The sequence below is a fragment of the Euleptes europaea genome, chromosome 5 (assembly GCF_029931775.1).
Source record: "Euleptes europaea isolate rEulEur1 chromosome 5, rEulEur1.hap1, whole genome shotgun sequence".
NCBI classification, from domain to species: Eukaryota; Metazoa; Chordata; class Lepidosauria; order Squamata; family Sphaerodactylidae; genus Euleptes; species Euleptes europaea.
The window spans coordinates 51,898,195-51,915,420 of NC_079316.1; the positions used below are offsets into that span (position 1 = coordinate 51,898,195).

The window sequence follows — 17,226 nt, forward strand, 5'->3', positions numbered from 1 at the left end:
AGTTGCCAGAGATATTCTGGAAAGTACCGTATATGTAGGAATGCCTGCTAGAATCCACAAGGCCAGAGAAATTTCTAATTAAGATTTCCGGTGACCAGAGGGAGGGACTTCAGTACTCTGCCACAACCCCTCCACTCTCTGAATAATTCACAAAAGGATGAATGATTCAAAACAAGAAAAATACTTTATTGCATAATGTATATAGGTTACATGATCCAGTTTTCCTTTTTCCAGAATATGGAACACTTGGTATAAAAATTAAGCACAAAGGACTCACAGCACTCCAAATATCTCGATGTTTTCGATGTGTCCTTCCTACCCTCACCCCCATACTTGTCTTTGCTCATTAGATGCACAGTGAACTGCAGTTATTTCCCTTTTCTTATGAAAGTATTATGAATTTGGGAGGTTTCACACGTTAGCACACCCAGGAGACTGGACTTTGGCATCTCACAACAGCTCGCCTTGACTGCTCACTTAGGAAATGACTCTCTCTTCCTCTTGGTAGGGAGAGGTGATGTCATAGGCTACAGGTCTGCAAGGTGGGGAGTTTACGGGGGAGGGAAGACCCGTCTTGGCAGTTTTTCATATGTTATAGTAAAGAAGAAGAAAATCACATGGGACACATGGGATGGAGCTAATGTTACTAAATCCATAAAAGGAGAACGCTGAGTCCCATAAGATGGAGTCAATTTCATCCACAAAAATTAGTACAGAATTCCTTCCCCTCTTCAATCAAGTTCATTTATGTATGCTGGTGAAATTTTGATTTTGTATTTGAATTAGTATTGGGTTACAAGTCATGTTTGGGGTCATTCCGTAGCAATTAATATTATATTTGCACAAATGTAATACAACATTTTGCAGTCTAACTTTATGTATAATAATTTGTTTGCTTGAGGTAAAGTGCATAAGTATCCTTTCTATTCTGTGATTTTTGTTAGCAAGGCCTAGGTTTTTAATATCTCAGTTTTAGTGACCCAAAGAGAAACTTCTATCCGTTATATGTATTGCATAGAAATGAATATTTTTTAATGAATTAGAACATTAGAATATTTTCATTGGATTAGACCACAAAGAGTTCATACAAATACTGGATGACCATGAAATTGTGAGAATTAACAGAAACTGGAGAAGATGCACAGTAATCCAAGTTACTGAAGGCTTACGTATTATTCAAAAAGGCAACTCCACTGACTAGTCTCTTCTGTTGTGTTTGAACGGCATCCACATTCCTCAAAACACTTTTTTATAAACACGCCTCAGAGCCTGGATCAGTCGCAGCTCCAGGGAAGACAGGGATGTATGGAGACCCTTCATTTGGATGTGAGACCCTTCAACAATAAAATGAAGATGAGATTGATCTATGATGGAAGTGTAGAACCCCAACTTGTGTGTGAAGCAACTGTCTCTTTTTATGAGGTGACACTGTTAAGATGGCTTCTGTTTCATATCAACTGACTGAATTTATTTGGCACTGCTGCCCTCAATACTCTGTATCTACATGCAACGTCACGCTATTCAAGTTTTCTCTGAAGTAATTAGATTTGCTTCTAAATTGTGGGGCTTACTTCCAATGTGGGTAGTACTGCACTGTCAGAGTCCAATGATATCATGTGTTTTCTAGGGAGCAAGTCCACCTTGTTCCAGTGAGATTTATTCCCCACTAAGTATGTATGCATACTATTGCAGTTTAGAGTTAGAATAAATACATTAAATTGAATGACCCGCTTATATTTTATTGCTGACCAATCGCTTTGCTTCTCTGTAACCTCTGGGACCAAAGTCATGGAATTGGTTTTTTGGCTATCACTGAAGACCTCAGCTGGGATCTATATAACCATGTGCAGTAATTCCAACAGAGCCTTTAATGGAAGAGGGGAAAATGTATAGAATTAACCTTGCTCCCAATAGTAAATTTCACCAGGCAATATTGTACCATGTTAACATCTAGAAAAATATTTGTTTTTCTGTTGCTAAAAGGATGGAGGGCTTATCAGAATAAGAAACTCCATGTGGTGCAGTCTAGTGTGTACAGTATTAGATTTGGACAGGAGGGTTAAAGGGTTAGTTACATAGTTCACTGGACAAACTTGGACCAGTCATTATCAGCCACCTCACAAGGTTGTTGTAAGAACAAAACGGGGTGAGTCATTTTTATGCTTCTCTGAGCCAGGGGCCAGTTTGTGAGATCTGCTGTGACACACCAGTTGCTTTGGAGGGTGGCAGCAGTGTCCAGCCTTGGTATCCCACTCAAAAGAACTTTTTGGCATGGGGATGCAGCCTGCAGAGCCGCAGGCTCTATGAAATGTGAATAGTAAAGTCCTCTGCTCACTTGCCAGGTGGCTGAACTCTCTCGGGATGCTGGCCAGCCAAGGCATTGATGTGGTGACGCGTCACTCATTTTTTGACCACGGGCACAGCCATCTTGTGGACCAGAACTTCAACCCGTTGCCGGTAGGTGCACCCTCTGAACTTGCCCCATCAACAGTTCTGATCCAGCTGGTCTCTGCCCTTTGAGGCTGTTGGGTTTCCCTCCCTGTTGCCATAATAGGTATGTAGTGGGGACAAGTGGCCTTTGTTCTTCCCTCATTTTACACTCCCCACTCCTACATCTTTTCCATTCCCCATTCTGTGTGCCATTGCTATACCAGTCTTGCGTTTCCCCCCTTTCCTGTTTGACCTATGCCCTCACCCGCTTCCTTTCTTCCATTTCCCCACTTGTCCTGCCCCATCCATTGCTCTGCATCTCTGCCCTGTCAGGCCAGAGCTGGCTACTCCTCTCGCTGCACAATGCAGCAGCCACCCTTTCTGTTTCTTCCTCAGCTCCTCTTGTAATGTCTCTGCCATCTCCCCCCTCTCCCTTTCCTGTTGCCAGTCAGTAAATCAGGGGATTTGTGTTTGACTTCTGTGCCCTTGACCTGTTCCTCAGACTCTTGGCTGCTCCACAAGAAAAAAAAATTCCTACACTCAGCTGAAAATCCGCTGCTCCTTGTGGCCTGTTTGAACTCTGCTTGAAAATACATTTTTCCAGATTGGTTTCTTTCAGTGCTAATAGGAGACATTAGTTAATGTCAAGCACAACATGTTGAAAGCAGATGGGGCAGGGTTACCTCTGGAGTTGGAACTTGGTCCATAGTGAGAGTCTCTATGGGACCCTCCTTGGAGGAAGGGCACGCAAGCCGAGGCACCAGAGAAGGGGAGGGCAGCAGAGGAGTCCTGAAAATATGCTGCAAAAATAGCACCAAAGCAGAGGCAGCCAGCTCCTTGGGGAAGGACTAAAAAAGCCAGGAAAAATGGGGCTGAATGAAGTTTAGATTTATAGGAATGAAGGTGAAAGGAGTTCACAGCTCCACGCAGCAGGGCAGTTCCCCTCCCATTTAATGCAAACCCGCTCATTTGTAGTTCTTCAAAAAGGCTGAGGGGGTTTGCCGTTCCAAGTACGCAAGGCTCTAATAAGGAAACCGTATGTAAAAGGTCTTTAAAAGTAGCAGGTTTTCTTTTCATCTTTTTTTCAGTCTAATAAATTCTACACCTTGCAAGTGGAACTTTTGGCAGCACTGAGAAGCTCTGGATCTCCCCGGCCAGGAATTTACAAGCTTGGTCCAGGGTACCAATCTGAGAGACACTGCCAGCAGGCCCCTGGAATGTAGACCGGGGATCTGGGAAGCAGAAGGGCAGCCACAAAAGCTGAACCCTGCCTGTAATGAGCTGTAGATTCTGCATTCTTCTGCAGCTGGTCTCTGGGAGGCTTGATACTAAGTGAACCAGCTTCTACCATTGTCTCCCAGCTAATCAGTTGTAGGTTCAGGCTTCTTCTACTGCACATCTTGATGCATCAGGAAAACACATTGGAGATTTTTACATTGTTCCTTACCAGGCTTTTCTGTGAGTGGCTCCATAACACAAACTCCATAGACGTGTGATTTGGAGTTCTTTTGATGCGGGCTGTCCTGGATCCCAGTTCTAATTCTGTCCTGGAAAGACAGGTGGAGAGGGTAGAAGAGGAGCTCATTTGGATGCTTTCCAGTTCCTACGAATTCTTCCCCTAGGCCTTTATCCAGAAAGGCCAACAGTTATCCAGGTATTAAGTGATGGTGGGGAAGACAAACTGGGAGAGAGAATTAGCCATATCAATGGGACCAGGGGCACACAGTGAGCTACTTGTGCTAAATGGTCCCAAAATACGCAAGCTGCATGCTGCCGACAAAGCACCAAAGTAATCTTTGACTTGCCGCTATGGCAGGGTGACTGAGAGCACAGAGACCTAAGGGCCCAAGGCATACAACAGAGCTTCCCGTGCAACTTGGAAGCATTTCAAATTAATTGTCCTCTTAAGAAGGGCGGGGGGGACTCTGTCTTCCCTGCACCTTAAACTCAATCCATTGTATCTCAGAACAAATGTCTTGTTTACTCTCCATAATTTCCCATTCCCTTTTAGTCAGTGCGTTTCCTCCTAACCAGAGCAAGTGAGAGAAACTCAGTTTTAAGCATCAGTGAGGGCAAAGCCAGACTGTGAACCTGGTGTGAGGTGTGGCGGCTGCTCTTTTCCCGTGGGAGCTATCAGTGAGATGAAAGCAGCTGCTTGGGCCTATGCAGGGCTGCTGGGATGTGAAACTGGATCCTCCCACCTCCCTCCAGTGACAAAGACTTTTCCACATGCTGCCTTCCCTTTGTGCAAACCCTCTGCTGCTGAGAGAAGCCATAGCATCAATCACTGCCTTGGCCTGGTTGCCCATCAGCTGCCGACGAGCTTGGGCCGGGTGCCCGGCAACAGCCCAGTTCTTTTGCTATCGATGCCACTGAAGATCCAGCGCCATAGGAATTAAAGCCCTTGCCCCAGAGATACTCTGCTGAAGCAGATGCTATGACAGCCAAGCTCTTCTCAAATAGTTCAGAGATCCAGGGACAGCTTTGCCTGCCAACTTGAGTGTCTTTTAACTCTGCCACTGATTAAGATCAAATATAAAAGGCAGTACCTTCAAATACAGCCTACAAGCATGGATACAGCCTTTAAAAAAAAAACCTACTAGCAGAAAGAGTCACACATCTGCCCTTGCTAACATATGAATGAATAAGCATCTGCTCTTGTGGCTTTGGGGTTGGCAAGCAAAATGTTCACAGTGTAGCTAACCTAGAAAGAAAGACAGTGTTGTATAATGTTGGACTGGGATTCAGATCCTCACTGGCTGACCTTGGTGAATCGCTTGCTCACCTTAACTTATCAGGAGTATGGTGAGGATAAAATGGGAGGTCATATATGCCACCCTAAGACAGATAGACAGGCAGCCAGGCAGTGCCTCCAAAGCAGGGGTGTAACTGGGGGGGGGGGGCAAGGAGGGCAGCCGCCACCCCTGTGGCATGCAGAGAGGGCGGTAGAACTGCCTTGCCTACCCAGCACAGAGGCGCCTACAGGAGAGGCAGTTCTGCCGCCCTCTCTGCATGCCACAGGGGTGGCGGCTGCCCTCCTTGCCCCGCCCCAGTTACGGCCCTGCTCCAAATTTCAGCTTGCTGTGATTAATGACTCTGCTACTCTGGAAGCATGTATCACAGAAATGTTTATTTGCCTGCTAGAAATATGGGATGAAGTGAAAAGTGCCTTCTTTGAAGCATCCAAGGAGCCGTGGATGCTGAAGCCGTTGCATTTCGTTCCCCTCCTCTCTTCTGCTCTGGGATATGTATGAATGTGGGGATGACAAAACACGGGTTGCTTATTACCCCCAGCAGCGGTGGATGCCCAAGAGACACCACAGCCCTGGCCGGCAACAAGAAGGCCAGGATCCAATTCCCAGCCTATTTTCAGTAGTACTTGGCTTCTATCTGGTGCAGTCCTGTGCGAGTCAGCAAAAGTTTATATGGCATACCAGACAACTGCATGTCCCATTTGCATCTTTCAGAATCTGCCCAGACTGAGAGGGATTTGGAGAGTCAGATCACAAGGAGTGGCTCAAGTTGCAGAGGAGTCCATTCCCTTTGTGCCTACTCTTGCCATAACATGATTTGAGGCACAGTACAAACAGTCCACTGGGCACTGTATAGCTGTGCAGCTCAGGAACAAAGGTGACAAGATAAGAGTGTTGGGTAAGGTTAGGGTTAGTGAGTAGTGAGCATTAGGAGAGTCTTCCCTTATAGGTGTTTGGCCACAGTACAGTTTCAGCTTAGTAGGGTGGGGTACACTATTGTTTGTGCAGGATAGGTGCCATGGGGCAGCAATTGCATTGCAGGGAGGGGAGCGTGTTTGCTGTTCCTAAGCACCCCTTGTGCCAAAATAAGGACAGCCACACACACTCAGCGCAAATGTCTCACATCCCGCCCAGAAACCTAGGAACAAATTTGTATACTTCAGTGCTAAGGATAAAAATTATGTCCCTTTCGTTTCTGTGTTACTCATCGTTAACTGGAGTTATAGCTGCCACCAGATGCATCTTGGGCTAACCCCACATTGACAGAGTTTCCTTATAGGAGTTGTTGAGTCTGCCACTTGCAGGGCCTCCTTCAGAGATGGTCTGAGGCGTGGGGTGGAGGGAGCAGCCATCTTTCCCAGCGTGGGGGACTTGGGTAAGGTTCTGGCTAGGGGGCCCCCACGCCACAACAGTGCACAAGACTTAGCAGCCAAGGATTCAGCTGAGGCTGTTCATGTGGAAAAGAAGCTGTTAAGATTTGCAAAATGCAGCAGCAACAATTTCTTCTTAACAACAGGCCTTGTAAGAACCAACAACAAACCAGCAATATGTAGCCACCGTGAAGGTACATGCAACAATCCTTACATTTCCTGCTTTACCACAGTATCTTTCTGGCTGTATTGTAATTGTTCGTGCAGCTCTGCAAACACTGCTTTTATACTTAGCTAAATGGCAACATTTTGGGTCACACTGTTTCTTGAAAACTGACAGATGAGGTGAAATTAAAGGTCTGTCCAGCAGTGTGTCTTATATTTAATGGCAACCTAAACCAGATGCTTGAGAAAAATGTGTCAGAGCCTCCAGCAGTACTTTGACTATGGTGTTTCCTATGAAACTCCCCTCTTTCTGCAGCCTCTACAGTTAATGTGAGCCTCTGTCTTCTCACAACCCCAAATAGCTAGGGATGATCTTGTTCTTATTTATTTTATTAAACTTCTATCCCGCCCTCCCCAGCAAAAAGCTGGGCTCTTCACAAAGTTTTCCTGGCCTTTTTTAACACCTTACCCTTCAAAATTGTTCTGCAGCCCATAGAAATGCATTCTGGATGGCAAACCCCCCCCCCCCCGAAGGCACCTTGGCTTGGAGTAGTACATTGTCTGTCTCACATATGCATCCTAAGTGTGTCCTGCTGTCATACTTGTGGCTGGTGGCACCCGTGTTGTTGGGCCTGAACATGCATCTCTAAAAGGAACAGGACGTGAAGCACGGGGAGAAGTAACAAAAGCCCCACTTGACGTCCTTGTGTTTTCCAGCTCTCAAAGGGCTGTGTGTGTGAAGGGTCTGTTAGGCTGCTGCTACTTGCCAGGTTACAGGAACTTTTCTTCCCCATGTGGTTAGTGCACAATTTCATAGCTCCAGCCTGGCTATAAAGCTGTACTGGGCCCCTGGGAATGCATCCTGTAATGGCTCTGCCAGCAGACAGACATGTCTGCTTAATAGGATTGTATGACAGGCTGTCTAATTCACCCAGTTTCCAACACCTTCTGTCTCTAAACACACCTGTGTAAGGAACCCCCAGGGTCATCTCGCAAAACTTCTTGCACTGGTACCGCTGAACCAGGCTAACAGACTTCTTATTCAATACAGCACATGAGATTCGGTACGAGACAGAGCTCATGCATCTCTGGCAGTTATTGTGAAAGGGAGAATTTGGATAGGTGCCTCTTCTTCTAACACGGGAGAACATTCTCCCAAATTCTCCTGTCAGCACATCTAATAAAAATTGGTGATCTGTCCTGCATTGAAGCTCATATATATTTATTTATTTTAAGTTTGTTCCTGATACTTTATGTTTAGTTTTCTGTGAAGTTCACAGAAATCCAGAGTAGGTATGTAACCTTGGGTCAGAGATGATGATGAAGAAGAGTTGATTTTGATACCCCGCTTTTCTCTATCTTTAAGGTGTCTCAAAGTTGCTTACAATCGCCTTCCCTTCCCCTCCCCAAAACAGACACCTTGTGAGGTAGGTGGGGCTGAGAGAGTTCTGAGAGAACTGTGACTAGCCCAAAATCACCCTGCAGGCTTCATGTGGAGTGGGGAAACAAACCCGGTTCTCCAGGTTAGAGTCTGCCGCTCTTAACCACTACACCACACTGGCTCTCACACCATCACGCTGGCTCCTATTCTTTGCATCGCCTCTTCAAAGGGACTATCCCATGAATAATCACAGCTCTACTTTTGGCAGGATTACTGGCTGTCGCTGCTCTACAAACAGCTCGTTGGGCCCCGGGTACTTGCCGTGCATGTGGCTGGACTGCAACAGAAACCTCACCCCGGAAGGGTAATTCGTGACAAGTTGCGCATCTATGCTCACTGCACCAGCTACCACAAGTGAGTCTGTGGGTCATCCCATGAGGCAGACAGAACTACTTGGGGGCTGGGGCACAGGAAAACTCAAGAGAATGTACTCAGTACTGACCATACCCTGTAGAAGAGCATGTCGGCCACCACTGGTATGCCTTTTTGCCCCATCCTCCCAAGTTCCTGTGTGGGTCTACACTCACCAAAAGAATGTAACACAGTTCTTGTTGCCAGTATCAAGGTTATATTCCCCCTCCCCTCCTTTATAAAAGAGGAGTCAGAGTTCTTTTGCTGTAGCAAGAAAATTTGTTTCCGTTGGGACAGGGTAGGAGGGCCTGCTTTTATGCCTTTCTGTCCACCCCCTACACAATTTTGCATCGTTGCTTGCTCAGGTTGCGTAGGGACCATGGGGGATGGGGGATGGTTGTGGTGATGATAGGGATGAGCAGCTATCTCTGGGACTGGGCGAGAGCCTTTGTGGCACCATTTCTATCAAGGTGAGATCAAGGGAGTACATTTCCCCCAAAGGCCCCGGTGTCTGGTTACGGTTCCCCTCTCCCCGCATTTGGGGCGCCCAACCTAGCTAGTGTTTCTGTGATAAGAACTTTTCAAAGCATCCTGCGAGTGCAGGGCCTGGGACTTCCCTGCGCACACAGGTCCCTATTGTTGCTCCTTTATGCAGTCCAGATGCTTTCAACAAGCCTCCCCCTCTACCAACCTCCCCCCCCTCAGAGGGGGAACCCTGGCCAATGACTGACAGGAAACTGGCAGTTGGGACAGGGACAGGTGGGAAGGAGAGGTAAGGCAGGCAGGGTCACCTGGGCAGCACCTTGGCTCCATCTCATGCCCAGGGTGGGTGGGTGGGTGGGTGGGGGCAGATGATCAGAAGGAAAGAAAACCTCTCTGCTTTAAGCATTTCTGTATAAGCTTGCTTGGCTCAAGTCCTTTAGACCCTGGAAGTACCTCTGTGGTTCTGCCTGGGGCAACAATAATATTTACAAAGTACATTTTCTAATTGCTCCAAATGCCTCCCATGATCTTGGTAAGCCTTCCAAAGTCTTGTTAACAGACCAATACTATTATCCCCATATTACTGATGGGGGCTGGAAGTCGACAGAGAGGGGCTTACCAGTGAATTCCAATAGCAGAGCTGAGATTTCAACTGGGTGCTCACAAACCTTTCTTAAAAATAAGAGTTTCCTTTAGCCATATATTCTTATGCTAATGAATAAATGGTCTTTCATAGATAGCCATAATGCAGATTGTACTTCTCGGGTAAAACTGTAAGTAATGCTGAATCAGAGGGATTCACTTAAAAATGTAAGTTTCTAGTGATCATGCTGCTGGCTGTGGAATACTTACTGGACTCGGGATAACAGTCATCCCATACGCCAGAAATGTGGCAGCTGCACCCATCTTCTGCACTGTCAGGAGACCCCCTTACCACACAGTTTAGTGACTCCAAGAAGCACTATCAAAGGTTTAATTGAAGAAGGGTAGAATTGGAAGGTCATTTAGTTTAACACTCCCCCCCACCACCACACACACTGCAAGGGGGAACCCTCCTTCCACTGGTCCCCAACCGCCCTGACCATGTGCTCTGGACCAAAATGTATCATATGCACTGAGCTGGTGCATAGCAGAAGGCACCTGCGCAGCCCTGTCCGTGGTCCTTGCTTTGTCCAGAGGAAGCCATACTGAAACACCACTTGCCCAAGCCATTCTCATAACCCTGCCTTCACCAGAGCAACAGTCCCCGAGTGCATCTATGCAACTGTACTATCTGCTGTTGCAGACTATGTAGGCGAAAGTCTTCATGGCAGACAAACCATGTACAGGAAACCCTTCACAGGAGCTTCTGCATGCCACCTTCACACCTGTGCCCTTCTTTCTGTGAAACTGAGACGATCTTGTCTAGGAATCTGCAGAGGAACAGGGAGGTCCTCAGGCCTGGAAGTGGCCCACATAATTGACACACGTTGATTGTAAGCTGCAGTTGGTGAACACTGAAGTGTCTTGGGAAAACTGCTTATGATTCTGCTACTCCCTCTCGTTCTCACAGCCACAATTATGTCCGTGGTTCTATCACGCTCTACATCATCAACCTGCACCGGTCCCGGAAGAAAATCAAGCTGGTGGGTACCCTTCGAGACAAACTTGTCCACCAATATGTGCTGCAGCCCTATGGTCAGGAAGGGCTGCACTCTAGGTGAGTACTACTGCCCTGGTACGGAAAGGGATCCATCCCCTTCTGATTGACAAAGGCACGGACAGAAAGGCCCAGTGCCTTAGAAATGTCTGGGGGCATACTACTAACAACAGGCTAATCCAGATTTTTTTTGGTACCAAATCTATAAGGCCTACCCTCATCTTACCTATGCATACACCGTCTCTTGCAATACTTTATCCACTCCACAGTTATTTTATTTCCCACTCTCTGCTGTCCCTGCCTGTTAATATACTTTCATTCAGCTTGGAATTACTGTGTGAATGCCAACAATCCACCTACATCTGACCAGACTTCTCACACCCCATAATGGGGCTAATTTTTAAATATGATTTCAGCCAAATCCAGTAGACTAAGTCAGGTCAGTGATAGCACAAGAGCTAATTGGCAGGCTAGTTCTCAGTCTGTTCCAGCTCTCCTATCTGAGATTTTGTTTTAATAGAAGATGCAAAGCAGGTGCTCCATCACTGAGCTATGGTTTCTCCATGTTGCTGGCACACAAAGCACCAGTGGCCTAATGGCTTCAAAAAAAGCCTTGTCCAGACGTACTGTCACCATGTGACTAAAAGGGCAAGGTATGACAGTGGTCACACAACAAGCGACCCAATGCCCAGATTAGAGTTCGTTGTTATTAATTTAACTACACTGTTTTTAAAACTGTAGCTACTGTGACTGGTGGTTTCTTCTATGTTTGGGGCGAACTAGGAGGCCATCTGTGCCAGCTCATTTTTGCACCATCTGTCATGGGAGCTGGTACAACCCTCCATTCTGTGATGTCACTGAAGGACAAACTAGACATGTTTTTCCACAAATTCCCACAGCCAGGGCTTCCATACTCTAACTTCTTATTACGGGACTGGGACTGAAAATGGGGGAGAAGAGGGGCTTCAGCCTTCCCCTGCACCATTGTCCCAACCCATAATGGCCTCGCAGGGCATTGTGAGCTAGTTCTTCCCTACTGTTTCTGCTTTTTATAGAACACAGCCTCTGGGGTTGTGTTTTGAAAGGAAAAATCATCACTGGGGAAGAGAGCTACTTCACTTTCCCCTTGAGTAATTTTCCTGCTGAAAATCACCCCCAAGCTGTTTTTAAACACACTGGGGAAAACAAAGGCAAGTAAATTTTCCTCAGTGAAATATAAACTCAGTTTGAGGTGGCAGTTTTCTTTGGGGCAAATGTATGAGCAGAAAGGGATTAGAAGTCTTCTTCCCCACCCTCATCTTTGCCATCAATAGCTCCGTTCTGTTTTTCAAAAAGTCAGCAGAAGAATCATGGAATTACTTGTTCATGAGTGGGCTGTTCTTATTATTTTATATGAGAGTTGGTACCTCATTAAAGAGGTACTAGCTTTGCAAAAAAACTTTTGTATAAATAACTCCCAATATTCCTCATCTCAGCAAGTGTTCTATCCTCCTTTTAAACACTATTGGAGTATTTATCTTTATTTTTAAAGTTGTTCTTACAATACATCTGTTTGCCATCTTGCTATTATATTTACTTACTTATTTTATTATCCCACTTCCATTAAAAAAAAACCTTAGCATGTCTTGCAATCCTATAGTACAATACAAAAAACAACCACGGTTTCTATTGGTCACGGCAGGGAGAAGTTTATTCTAAACTTTCACTGTCCTGACTACTTTAAAATTCCACAGGGACACTCCCTACTCCTTTCTGCATGTCACATCAAGGTTATTGCTCTATGCTGAGGTCTAATTATGTACTGTTAGCATTATATTATATTACATTTTTATACTGAACTCATAGCCCTAAAAGGAGGAAGCAGGTATGTTCAGAACACTCAGAAATTAATGCCAGAATAAAGCTTTAAAAAAAAATTAATTAATGCCAGAATAGGTGGGAGAATGAAATTAAAATGGTATGTGGCAGGAGGCGCTGGTTCCTACACCCTGCAAACATCTGCCCAGATTAATCAGGGGAAGTGTAAGCAGAGTGCATTGTTAAGCAGGAAGGAAAGAACAACCTCACTGTCAGCCCTTGGAGTACTTTTGGTTGGTTGGCCTTTCATTCCTTTTGGCACAGTGCAGTTGCAGAGGCTAGGATCAAATTCACTTGGTTCCTTGATGTGCACATGTGAAAACCAGAAAAGCCATTTTACGTGCACTTAGACCAGATTTTTTTACTTGATTGGCAATCGTGCACAAAGCTTGATTTACAGCCCTACCTCCATTTTACAATTCATGTGTGATTTTAGGTTCTCATTCAGTGCTGCAGTTCAGTGGGAAAAGTATATGATGTCAGCCTCAGGGGCCAAGCATCTTCTATCCCTGAGGGTGCAGAAGAGAGCCAGCACTGGCCCTCAGTATCTCTCAAAGCCTGTTATCAAGCTGTGCCAGGCAGAAACAGCATCCTGTTGCTCAGGATGGGGACTGGGTTTTCCCTTATGGTTGTCTGAGAGCATTCTCATTCAAATTGCTCTTTTTGTGCAGGTCCATGCAGCTTAATGGGCAGCTGCTGACCATGGTGGACGATGGATCCCTGCCTCATCTGAAGCCCCGTCCTCTTCGTCCCGGCCGGACCCTGGTTATCCCACCGCTCACCATGAGTTTCTACGTGGTAAAGAATGTCAATGCTCTGGCCTGCCGGTATCGGTAGCTTCGCCCACTCCATTGCCAAGAACAGACCTGCTAGGCCTCTCAAGGCACCCCTTTGGCAAAGTGCTGGCTTCTCAGGTAGGTGTGGCAGACAGCACAAGGAAAGATGAGCAAGGCCTCTGAGAAACTTTATGGGGTGTCTGTAAGCACTGGCTGGCCACAGCCCTCTCACAGGCAGCAGCTGTTCTATTCTTGACACCACCACCCCGACAGTGACCAGTCTGTGCTGAACTGGGAAAAGATGTGCGTGTTCTCCTCCTGCCTACGTTTGGTTAAATCAATTTTTTCCCTTCACCGAAAGAACATTATACTAAAGCCAGCAGGAACTGCCTGGCAAGCTATCCTGCTGATGGGTGGGGTACAGAGATGCTGCTGCAGAAACTTGAAAGAGTAGGGAAACTTGAGTGCAAAAAAAAAAAAAAAAGACAGATCCAGGGAAGCTGCCTTTGCTTGCCTTCTCAGTGTGGTACCGACAGCCTGGGAAACATCTTAAACCCTGTGTCTTCTGCAGAGACAATGGTCATAGCATGAGGACTTTGTGCCATCTTATGGAAAGGTGAAAAGGCTTACAGAAGTGTGCATGAGCAAGATGCACCCATTGTGCACCTATCGTTCCTGTAGCTGCCGTTGGACAAGAAGGACCTCACAATCCTGGTCTTTAGGCTTTATTCATGTGGGAGCCACTCCCCCTGCTGGCAACAGACAGAAGCATCTAAAAACCAGAACAGCAAGCTTTGCAGCCGTTGAGCATCAGATGGAGCACATGGGGTACAGTAAGAGAGTCAGATGTGCAAGGCACATAAACATGGAGAAGCCAGAACACCTTCTTGCAGAAAGAAGAAGCTAATCATGCTGAACAGTAAAGTCAGTCCAGATAAGAATCACCAAGGTGTTTGAAGCTACTCAAGTCCAGCAGCATTGTGGGGTGGGGAAGTTTGGTCTTGGCCACTGTCGATAATGCTGCCTCCTGGGAGCATTTGCTGTAAATGTTAATTATTAAATTATATTTTCTGAAGAACTGAAAAGGGTACTAGCATATTTGGTGGGGGAGGGAGGGAACACAGGCCTTTATGAGAATGCTGTTGTTTTTCTTCTGAAAGGATTAAGGGTTTTGACATTTTTAAAAATTGATGATTAAGAAATGAGAACCTTTTAGATGTTTGAAGGTTAACATTGTAAACTGGTGGTATTTGCTTCAGAATGTGGAATTTTAAATCCCCTGCACCTGGTATTTGGATTTAACTCTAGCTGGACCATGATGCACCTGTTCTTCCAGCACATATGTCCTTAATCTAGAGCCCTTCGAGGCACATACACAAAATTGGGGGGGGGGAGATAACTGCCTCCATATAGCAAAGCTGACAAAGCTGTCCGTGTGCCCTCTTGATAATAACACAGCACTTTGTCCAGTTTTGGTAAACTAGTGATATTAAGACCAGGGAATCTCTTGTTAGCGCTCCCTCCTCCAACTCTGTGGCCCACTTTTCACGGAAGATTTTGATGCTCTCTTGCTGTGGAGCAAAAAAAAAAAAAAAAGCAATTTAAATTTATTTTTCATGGGCGCGATTTAAATTCATGTTTTTATATCCCCATAAATCCAGAAGTAGTTTTCGTTTTTCATGGGAACAAAGCAAGCAGTATTCTACAATGGTTTGGTCTGTCCCCTTCTGAAAAGCTCATGGTTTATGCCGCCCCCAACTCTGCCCCAACTCCGCCCAGTGGATTACCCGGTGCAGTTCACCTCTGTGGACACATCCCCAGCCAAAAAAAGCACCAGTCCCTCCAGTTTCCTTATATAACTTTTCTATGTACCATGCTCCCCGTTCCCCCCCACCCCCGTACTTGGCCACCACCACCCTTTCCCAGACTTTGACAGACGGTCATCATTGTGCCCCCCCCCCCCGTAGAGCTCTGGCCATCCATTGCCAGGAACTTCCATCCAGATAGAGAAGGGAGACCCAGAGAACTGGCTGCCCCTCTTCAGAAGGGTGATGGGAGTTTTGGCTTTGATTTGCCGCTCTCAGGATGCCCCCCCAACACACACACACAGGATTGCACTGGCAGGAGGGAGACCCAGAGCAGACTGGCTGCCCCTCTTCAGAAGGGTGATGGGAGTTTTGCCTTGGATTTACCGCTCTCAGGATGCCCCCCCCCAACACACACACAACACAGGATCGCACCGGCAGGAGGGAGACCCAGAGCAGACTGGCTGCCCCTCTTCAGAAGGGTGATGGGAGTTTTGGCTTGGATTTGCCACTCTCAGGATACACCCCCCCCAACACACACACACAGGATCGCACCGGCAGGAGGGAGACCCAGAGCAGACTGGCTGCCCCTCTTCAGAAGGGTGACTGGAGTTTTGGCTTGGATTTGCAGGAGGGAGATCTGTCCTGCCTTGGAGGGAGGCTGTCCCCCGGGCTTGAAACTCTCCCAGCCAATCGCCGTTCACAAGCGAGGAGAAATTAGCCGACATGGGCGGGGACAATTGGTCCGAACCCAGGAACGTTTTTCATGGAGCAAAAAAAAAATGCATAGCAACCACAAAGAACGGACCAACACAGGTTTGAGAAGACGCGGAGTTGACACGGTTTTTCTGCTAAAACTCGAAGCATTCATGAAAAATCAAAAATTTGAAGCAGGGCAAAACAAAGGCAAAACCGTGCCAAACCTCTGTGAAAAAATGACCTGTGTTTCAATCCAACTCATGTGCTATTTGGACCAAACATCCACCTTGGCCCACACACAATATGGGTAATTGTAGAATGCATATAAAAAATAAAAGTGAATAGAACAATGGCAGAAAGAAACAGCCTCTATGCTCAATCTTTGCTCAGGTAAGCTTTGGGTAGCATTATGTCCCTGCATTGTCCAGTCCTTGACAACATCAAAGAAATACCTACTTTCTTTCCCCAAAGGGACAAAGCACCCTTTGTAGTTCATCTTGGATAACTCTCCTTTTGGACCCAATTTCTATAGAAATAAAAAAGTATTGGGAATCCAAAGGGAAAGATGAAATGGGGAAAAGCCAGGATTGGCTCATTTGTCCATCACCGATGCTCCCCAGCAGGCACTTACCTAGGACCATCATTAATGTTGCTATTCCTTTCCTCCTAATTTCCAAAGGTAAGCTACTCATTATGAGAAGATGTAAAAATGTCAAAATATTCCAGAAAAGGGTACCCCAAGAGCGTCTTCTGTTAAGTGGAGTACCGAGGAGGGGCTGTGGCTCAGTGGTAGAGCATCAGTTTGGCATGCAGAAGGTCCCAGGTTCAATCCCTGGCATCTCCAGTTAAAGGGATTAGGCAAGTAGGTGATGTGAAAGACCCCTGCCTGAGACCCTGGAAAGCAGCTGCCGGTCTGAGTAAACAATACTGACTTCAATGGACCCAAAGGTCTGATTCAGTATAAGGCAGCTTCATGTGTAACATAACAATCACAACAGGAGGATCCTACATGAGTGTGTCTGCCGTCCTTCAGTATTTACTCCTTATCCACTAGCAGTTTAATTAGACAGTTTCTGCAGACTCTTTCCCTGTGCTTCTCTAGATTCACCAAGAAGCTGTCACTCTAAGGAACGGCACACTGCTTGCGGACCCACTTGCAACGACGGCTACTGCAAGCTTTTTGGATGCAGCAGGCTCAATGACATTATTTTATATCATGACTGCTACTAGAACACCAGGAGCCCCGTGGCGCAGAGTGTTAAACTGCAGTACTGCAGTCCAAAGCTCTGCTCACGACCTGAGTTCGATCCCGACGGAAGTCGGTTTCAGGTAGCCGGCTCAAGGTTGACTCAGCCTTCCATCCTTCCGAGGTCGGTCAAATGAGTACCCAGCTTGCTGGGGGTAAAGGGAAGATGACTGGGGAAGGCACTGGCAAACCACTCTGTAAAACAAAGTCT

General features: G+C 46.4%; 1 protein-coding gene across 1 annotated transcript in view; it reads left to right on the top strand.

The window, feature by feature from the left end:
• Nucleotides 1-13,428, top strand: part of HPSE2 (heparanase 2 (inactive)) — a 146,351-nt gene extending 132,923 nt beyond the window's left edge. The window contains exons 9-12 of the mRNA XM_056849898.1: nt 2,343-2,457; nt 8,368-8,513; nt 10,546-10,692; nt 13,161-13,428. Of these exons, the coding sequence (XP_056705876.1) occupies nt 2,343-2,457; nt 8,368-8,513; nt 10,546-10,692; nt 13,161-13,326 (574 nt within the window). The 3' untranslated portion in view covers nt 13,327-13,428. The remainder of the gene's footprint in view (nt 1-2,342; nt 2,458-8,367; nt 8,514-10,545; nt 10,693-13,160) is intronic.
• The last annotated feature ends 3,798 nt before the right edge of the window (nt 13,429-17,226 follow it).